Genomic DNA, 9378 nt, shown 5'->3' on the forward strand with positions numbered 1-9378 from the left:
TATCATCTCTTGTAAGGTTGTCTGCTTTTAACAAATTCCCTTAATTTCTGCTTATCTGGAAATGTCCTAATTTCACCATCATATTTGAGGGACAGTTTTGTTGGGTACATAATTCTTGGTTGGAAATTTTTCTCTTTTATATATACCATTCCATTGTCTTCTCACCTGCATGGTTTCTTTATTTGATCTTCTTTAAAAGGACATAAAGGGTGCCTGAGCTATAAGATGATTTTATGCAGAAAACAAGAAAGTTATCTATTTCTGCGTATGGACAGAAATGAGGCAAAATGCAGTGTTGTTATTAGGTGCCACTGAGTTAGCTCCAACTCGTAGCTACCCAATGTATGGTACCATTGAGTCAGCTCCAACTCATAGAAAAAAAACACTGCTTAGTCCTGCTCCATCCTCACTGTCATTGTCATGCTTGAATCTGTCATCGCAGCCACTATGTTAGTCCATCTCATTGAGAGTCTTCTCCTTTTTCATTGATCCTCTGCTTTACCAAGCATGATATCCTTCTCCAGGGACAAGTCCCTTCTGACAATATGATACAAGTATGGGAGACGAAGTCTGGCTGCCTTGCTTCTAATAAGCATTCCAACTATAGTTCCTCTAAGACAGATTTGTTCATTCTAGCAGTCCATGGTACATTCAGTATTCTTTTCCAACACCACAGTTCAAGTGCATCAGTTTTTCTAAAGTTTTCCTTATTCATTGTCTAGCTCCCACATGCATATGACCCTCTGCCATCAAGTTGATTCCAACTCATAGCAACCCTATAGGACAGAGTAGCACTGCCCCATAGTGTTTCCAAGGCTGTAAATCTTTATGGAAGCAGACTGCCACATCTTTCTCCTGCAGAGCGGCTGGTGGGTTTTAACCTTTTGGTTAGCAGCCTAGTGCTTTAACCACGGCACCATCATCTGCCTCACATTGCAATTTCATAGACTCCTGCAAAAGATTTCTTTAAAGTGTTAAAGAGCAAAAATGTCACTTTGAAGAACAAGGTGAGCTACCCCTGACCCAAGCCATGGTATTTTTAGTAGCCTCACATGCATGTGAGAGCTGGACGATGAATAAGGAAGACCAAAGAATTGACACATGGACTCAGTGATGGCAATGGTTTTTACATGCAGTGTGATACAGTTGCAATATGAGGCAGATTGACATAAAGAGCATAGTTTGAATCCAGGCTTTGCTCTTTAATAGTGTGTGACTTCAGGCTAATTGCTTAATCTCCCTAAATTTCATTTTTAAAACTAAGGTAAGACCTACCTTGAAGATTATTGGAAAGAAATAATATAGGTGCCTTTTTCATAGTCTTTGTTTAGTAAATATTAGTTTCCCCTTCAGCTTTCCTTTTGGACCTATTTACAGGTAATTTAGTTGTAATTATATTTTTTCATTTTCCAGCCTTTGAAGAATTTATAAATATAATTACCACCTACCTTTTTTATTTTAAAAAGTTTAAAAATGGAATTAAACAAACCATCTTGGAAACAGAGTAATTACTGCAAGGATTTCAGCTGTTACATATTTTCTCTAGATATTTAATACTGGGAATTTTTTTAGAATTAAATTTTATATCCTTTCTATAGCGTAATTATATACATTTCAAACATCTACAGTTGATCACTATGTACAGTTGTCCCTAATTTATACAATATTGTGTACATTGAGATAAAATATCATGATACAAAGTAATGGGATAACTTTTGCAAGAAAATCATGAGAAAGAGAAAAGAAAAAACATTTGTATGCATTTCTATACTTTTCCTGGTTATCTTTTAAATAAAGGAGTTTTTTAAGTCTTTAGATCATAAATATTACAGTTTTAATTAGCCAAAAATCGTAGGCGATGATCACGATTTTTTAAAGCAAATTGAAAATTTAATTTTTGTATATCGTATTAATAAGATAATAAAAGTAGAAAGAATGCTTTTTTTTCCCCTTGTTTGTATTCAACAAATATTTATTACAAGGTCAACCCTATGCCAAGGTTTGGGGCTAGATGCCAGGGCTACAATGATAGGTAAATCAGACAGACTTAGACTGTACCGTTGAGAAGTTTTTGGTTCATTGGAAGAGAGAGATATTGTAATGTTATTCCAGGTATAGATAATGCCATGAAGAAGCAGAAGGTAGCTGACTCATCTGAGTAAATCATGATGTTATTTATGTTAAATTAATATTATTGCTCCATTGGTATTAATTATATCTAAATTGAAATGATATACTGAGATGAAATGTGGACGTAATATGGTGATAATAGTAGATATCTTTGTATAGAAGCTGTTTTAAATATATATAATTCTATGCCAAACAAAACAGAAAGAAGCATCAGTATCAAGTTATTATATTTAAAAGAAAGTTCAATGTAATTTCTATCCCCCTTAACTGCTAGGTATGCCTAATTATTTTGTTTATGTATTATATTATCTAATAAAATGATTATTGTTTTGTAGCTTTATAGGTCTAAAAAATCAGTTTGCTCACCTATTTTGTTGATGTTACTTCTGTAGGAATTTCAATGAGCATTATTACTCCTTGTGTAAAGCGGTTCATCACCTAGCAACTGTTGACTGCATATTCTCCCTGGCCAAGGTCGCTAAGCAAGGAGATTACTGCAGGTAATATATTTTTTATTTCCCACAGTTTTCATTCCTTTACATAAGATGACATTATTCAATTAATTTTAATGTTTTTAATGTAAAAACTAAAATTACTCAAATATATTAGACTCTTTGTAAAGCCAAATGCCGTATGCATATAGTTTAATTTAAAAATAAATGAATTATTTCTTGTGTACTCTATCACTAAGTATAATGAAAGCAGATATTTAGTATAACACTAGAGGTGAATGTTACATATTTCAAATTTATGTGGTGACTTTTTTTTTTTAAATAAATTTTAAACAGTTCTTTCATTTGTTAGCTGTCATTTGAACATTTTTAATATGTTTAACTTTGTCATTGTAAAAGAGTCATTAGGTGAGAAAGGACTTGGAGGAGGGAGGCATATTCTGTATTCTTTTCTGTCCTCCATACCAAACAGGGTATAGAGACATCTTTGCTTTTCCAGGGTCTTTTCTAGCAGATTTGCCCAATATAGTATGGCATTTGATTTCTTGACTGCTGTTTTTATGGGCATTGATTGTGGATTCAAGTAAAATGGAATCTTTTACAATTTTTAGTCTTTTTTCTCTTTATCATCTTATGGTCCAGTGGTGAGGATTTTTGTTTAACTTGAGGTATAATCCATTCTGAAGTCTTTAATCTTCATCAGTAAGTGCTTCAAGTCATCTTCACTTTCAACAAGCAAGATTGTATCATCTGCCTATCGCGGTATACCTAGTCGATACTGATGCTAATAAAAATTTTGCTTATGGGCAGCATTTGTTTACTTGTGGGAGGAGAGTTGGAGGGCTTTTCTGTGCCAATAGTGGACCCCTAAACATTCTCAGGGAGCTCTGGTAGCATAGTGGCTAAGACACTTGCCTGCTAACCAGACGGCTGGCGGTTCAAACCCACCAGCCACTCCTCGGAAGGAAGGTTGGGCAATCCTACTTCCATAGTGATACTGCCTCAGAAACCCAAGGAGGGGTCGCTATGAGTCGGGTTTTGACTCGACGGCACATAACAACAACAACAACAACAAACATTCTCAATTCATTGTTTTATTTCATTTTGATTTGTTGTCCAGTTACGTGTTGAGTGTACCTACAGTGTCAGACATAACAATTTTGTTTAAAATAGGCTTTTCCCATTTTCATTTGTTGCCCATTTTCTTTTCACATCAGGGTTTTCGATATAGATAGATTTGCCCATTTGGTTAGGTATAGGCATTTTAGTGCAGTAGATGGAAAAAAGTTGTATCATCTTTATCATCTATAAAAATGAGGTATATAAATTTACTGTAGATGAGTCAAGTTCTGGGAGAATATGAATGTACCTTTAATTGATTTGATTTTTCATTTATTTATAGGCAGTCTTAGTAGGAGTTCATTCTGACTAAACAGACGTCAAACAAACTTTTCCTAATAAGTTCTGTTTTGGAATTCAACACATGATTGGCCACAGCCTGTGTACTTGTTGTATGTTCAGATAACTCTCTTCCCATTGAAAAATACTTACACCTAATTTTCCCCTCTTCTCCTTTTTCCACTTGATGGCACACAGCAACACCATACTTCTCTAAGTAACCTTCTGTATTTGCTACGGCTACTGTTAGTGCAAAAAGGACATGTGTATGGATATATGGTTTTCTCCATTATACCAAATTGAAATTTTCTTATCTGTGTGTGTAGTATACGTATATATTGCCGTAGTTTACTTTAATATATCATTTTTAGTGTGATACAATGATCAAAATCTGACTTCGATGTCACAAGGCCTGGTTCTAGCCCATCCTCCGCCTCTAACTAGCTAACACTTATTTAAGTTTCAGATATCTGTATTTAAAACTGCGGGAAGTATTGTTATGTATTGATAAATAGTATAGATGTTCAAGTGGTAGCAATTCTTTTATTGTTGTTACCTGCCATTGAATCAACTCTGGGACACAGAACAAAATGTTGTCCGGCCCTGTGCCACGTTGAGGCAGTCTGCTTCCATGAATACTTATACAGCCTTGGAAACCCTGTGAGGCTGTTCTCCTCTGCCGTACAGGGTCGCTGTGAGTTGGAACTGACTCATTGACAGAGGGTTTAAAGCATTATAAAAATTGTCTTTAATAAAAATACCTGAACTTAGAGTTTTTACTACATCATACCCGTATTAATGTATTTTACTCTTTTTTAAAAAAATTAATTTTTAGTTCTCTCTCAACTCTCAAACTTGTCTCTTTGAATGTAGTAATGATAGTTATTTTAAAGTCTATGCCTGACAATTCAAATATATGGAGTCCCTGTGAGGCTGTTTCTGTTGTCTGTTGTTTCTGCTCATTTTCATTCATATAGTACTACTCCTTGAATGCCTGTTATTTTTTTTTTAATTGTCTTCTGGGCATTTTACTTGCAAAATCACTTGTAGAAATAAATTGATATTAAGTTCCTTCTAAAATAGTTACATTGGCTTCTGCCAGGCATCTCAGGACACTATAATCTGGCATCACTTTAATCCAGTTTCAGAGGTTGAGATGATTCAAAGGTAAGTGATAGTTCTTACCCCAGTAGCGCTCTTGCCTGGTGTACAACCCTTCTGTCAGAAGTACTCAGCTTTAGCTGTTCCCTCAGAAATCAGCAAACACCTCCAGGGGAAAATTGGTCCTTCCCTATCTGACATAGCCTGGTAGGTAATTCCTTGCTGTCTTGTTAGTTATCACATGCCTTCAAGCAGCTGTTTCCTATACTTTGTCCAACTTTTCGGTTTGTCTAAGTTACCATTATGAGCTTAACAATTTATTTTGTAGTCCTGATTAATATGTTGACAGATTCGTTTCCCTCAAAAACAGTGGTAATAATAATAGCAGCTATATTGCCCACTTGTTTTTATATCTGTTGATAGACAACTTTAGGAATTATTTTACATTCTAAAAGCTTTCTAAATCGATGCCATATATTTTATAATGAGAAATTTCATCTGAAAATAGTTTAAGTGAAAAATCATGACTTAGCCTTTTAGTAGTATAATCAATATGTATTTTTCCTTTGCAAAAATAAGATAGTGTGTAAATAGGCATGAAATAGGAAATAGCTATCTAAAATGTATTTTAAGCCAGTATTTAAATATCTGAAATTTACAAATTTTTTTCTTAGATTTCCAGATCATTTAAAGACTTCAGTGCATTTGAGCTCTTACAGTTAGTTAGATTGATTATTTGGCTTCATACATCTTTCTTTCTAAATGCTGTTAAAGCTGCTTATTCACTGTAGTCTAAACCTTTAGTTAAAAGTTCCTATTCTATATCATTCTATCGGGCTTGTATTCCAGATATTATACTGTTTTACTAATACAGTTATGGTCTGGTCCTGTGGGACAATCAAAGAAGAAAGATGCAATTTTTTTAAAATACAAAGTATATAAATTTGTTGATATTCGCATGTTTCATTCTTTCCAGGCAACATCCACATTTCCTCAGTTCTGTCTTCTTCATTTCCAGAAGATATCATTCACATAATTTTCATACCTTTCATGTTAGAAGTATCTTAATCCCAGGATCTCATCCCAGTTCTGTGAGTTATCATTAGCCTCTTACTTCACCAGGAAGTGTTTTGTCATTACATAATTTTGATAGCAACAGAGTAAGTCAGTATAGATTTTAGAGCAGAACAGATCACTCAGAATTTTGTTGTAAAGTGAAAACCTTCCTGGGAAGTCATAGCAATGTCACAAATATGACAAGTTGATTTCACTTGGCAGAACACCTAGGATTTTATTTTAAATTTGATATCAGTTACAGATGCTTTTATTTTTTTTCTCCTTTCACAGTACATTCATAACCTGCCTAACTAAAAATCATGTCTTTAGAATTAATACACTAAAATTCAAAAACTTTCCTTTTTGGTAATCTTAAATATCTGTCTCCAAAGGATGATTTCAGATTGTTTAGTCAGAAAATACTTCAGTCACTAGCTTTGAAAACTGTGAGTTATGTTTTTGGAGTTTTCTTAGCCAGATATATTGAGAAAGAATAAGTCTTGAGGAAGTAGTATTTTTTTGGTGTTGTGAGTTCAGAAAAGTGTTTGTATGGGGAAGGTCTGCAACGGAGGACAGAGGTCACTGATACTATGACAGAAAAGACCAACAAATGCCAAGCAACTGCTGAGAAGTTGTTCAACCTTAGTAATCAGTGAATGTAAATTAAGACAATGATATATCACTGTTTACCCACCAGATTGTCAAAAATTTGAAAGTTTGATAATACAAACTATTCATGTCGTTGTTGTGATTTGCTATTGAGTTGATTCTGACTCACGGCCACCTTATGTATAACAGAGCAAAACGTCGCCCAGCCCTTTGCTGTCTGCCTGCTCTTTGGCATGTTTGAGTCCATTGTTGTGGCTGTTTGAGTCCATTGTTGTGGCTGTTTGTGTCAGTCCATTTCATTGACGGGTCCCTCATTTTTCACTGACCTTCTACTTTACGCATCATGATGTCCTTTCCTAGTAGTTGGTCTTTCCTGATGATATGTTCAAAGTGAGCCAAAGTCTTGTTATCCTCACTTCTAGGAGCATTCTGGTTGTTTTTCTTATGTTGTTGTTGTTGTTATGTTCCATCGAGTTGGACCCGACTCATAGGTACCCCACCTTGGGTTTCCAAGGCAGCATCACTACGGAAGTAGATTGCCCAACCTTCCTTCCGAGGAGTGGCTGGTGGGTTTGAACCTCTAGCCTTCTGGTTAGTAGTTAAGTGCCTTAGGCACTATGCTAATAAGACTGATTTATTTGTTCTTTTGACAATCTGTAGTATATTTATTTTTCTTCGTTAAAACCAAAGTTTGAAGGAATCAATTCTTTTTCCATTTTGGCTTTTTAGCTTTCACATTTATATAAGGGGATTGGAAAGAACATGTCTTGGTTTGGGTACACCGTAGTAATCAAAATGACATCTTTGCTTTTAAAACTATAAATGAGAATATGAAAAAAAAAATCAACTATAATATCCTGCTAATGGGAATGCAGATTTGCACAGACACTCTTATTTATTAATATAAAAGAGCTATATACTCTATGACCTTGTGACTTAAAAATTTTACTCCAGAAATTTATTCTAGAGAAACATTGGTCATATGCACATGGAACATAAGTAGCTCTGGTAGCATAGTGGCTAAGGCACTTAACTGCTAACCAGAAGGCTGGCGGTTCAAATCCACCAGCCACTCCTCGGAAGGAAGGTTGAGCAATCTACTTCCGTAGAGATACCACCTCAGAAACCCAAGGAGTGGTCGCTATAAGTCAGGTCTGACTCGACAGCACATAACAACATCATGGAACATATATGCAGTTGTTCATTGCAGCATTGTTTGAAAATTTGTATACGGTGTAAATGTCTAGCGTAAGAAGTAAATCAACTTTTCCGCAGCTTAGAAGAATGATGAAGATCTGGCAGGGAATGATGGTGTGGTATGCCATATCATTAGGGCCCAGATAGTAAATGGTGAAATCTGATTTTCATGTATACTTAGGGTTGAGTAAAAAAACTCAGAGAAAATAGGTACAGAAAATGTTACAGTATGATTCTATTTGCTTTTAAGAAAACCACAAGCCAATATAATGAATATGAAATTGTAACTTACATTTCTGGGTTTCTTAGAGTGTTACAAAGAAAACATTTGCTTTTTGAAAACAGAATAAAGCTCATTCTGGCTTACATTTACGTATGACACCATTGAGCTCTTTTGTAAATCTAAAATATACTTAAGAATGTTTAGAGATCTCATTTTTCCCATATCTTGAAATATTTTGTTATTTCATCATCCTTGGAATTATTTTTGTCATGTTTATCAGTCATTCCAACTATGCTGTAAAAGTAAAAAACTAGAATACTGAAGAGTGATGATGTAAAAGTGAGAAAAAAATCACTATTACATCATCTTTCAGTTTTCTTACTGTATTATCCAAACTATTGCATCATCTTTCAAGAAGGTATAAAAGAAGTAGAAAGAGAAAGCAGGAGGTGCTCATCTAATGGTGAAATTTCTCATATAAACAAAATCTCAAAGGTCCCTGGGTGGCACAGTCTACACTTGGCTAGTAACCCAAAGGTTTCCTGTTGGAACCCTCCAGCCAACACCACAGAAGGGCCAGACCTGGTGAGCAGCTTCCATAAAGATTACAGCCAACCTGACTCGAAACCTACAGAATCTCCCCTAATGAATACATAAACAAATGAATACCTCAAAAAAAATCTCAGGTTTTCAGATAACCATATTCTACACGAATTTTTTCAAGCTCACGTATCAACACATGCATGTTACGTTTCTAAGGGTAAAATGTAATTAAGTGTTCTTATCTATTTAATCATCCTATTGGAAGCCCTCATCTTGCAATATATTGTGATTAGAATCTAGAGCATCCTGTTTTTTTGAAGAGGGCATGTAACTGTTCTTTCATCTTCTATGTTGTTTGTGTTCTAAAATTTTCTTGATACAGTTCACAGGTAGACAGATGCTAGAGGTAGGTGATAAAAGGTAAATGATGTAGAAATGAAAGTATTTATTTGATTGATTATTCTAATCAGTATTTATAAATCTAGAAATGAAAGTGTTTTGCAATAAACATTTGAGTAAGGAAGATGGTCATCCTCTTCAACAAAAAATTAAAAGCTTTGAAAGATTTTTAAAAATTCTTCAAGGATTGCGTTTTTTGTCAATGCATATTGTTCTGGTTACCTAGTGCCGCTCTGACAAGAATTATACCACAAATGGGATGGCCTTAAC

General features: G+C 34.7%; 1 protein-coding gene across 1 annotated transcript in view; it reads left to right on the forward strand.

The window, feature by feature from the left end:
* Positions 1 to 9378, forward strand: part of MSH3 (mutS homolog 3) — a 381560-nt gene that overhangs the window by 284310 nt on the left and 87872 nt on the right. Inside the window, exon 18 of the mRNA XM_042781327.1 lies at positions 2523 to 2630. Within this exon, the coding sequence (XP_042637261.1) occupies positions 2523 to 2630 (108 nt within the window). The remainder of the gene's footprint in view (positions 1 to 2522; positions 2631 to 9378) is intronic.

Source organism: Orycteropus afer, unplaced genomic scaffold (genome assembly GCF_000298275.1).
Source record: "Orycteropus afer afer isolate SDZICR_OR568_19922 unplaced genomic scaffold, OryAfe1.0 scaffold00107, whole genome shotgun sequence".
Taxonomy (NCBI): domain Eukaryota; kingdom Metazoa; phylum Chordata; class Mammalia; order Tubulidentata; family Orycteropodidae; genus Orycteropus; species Orycteropus afer.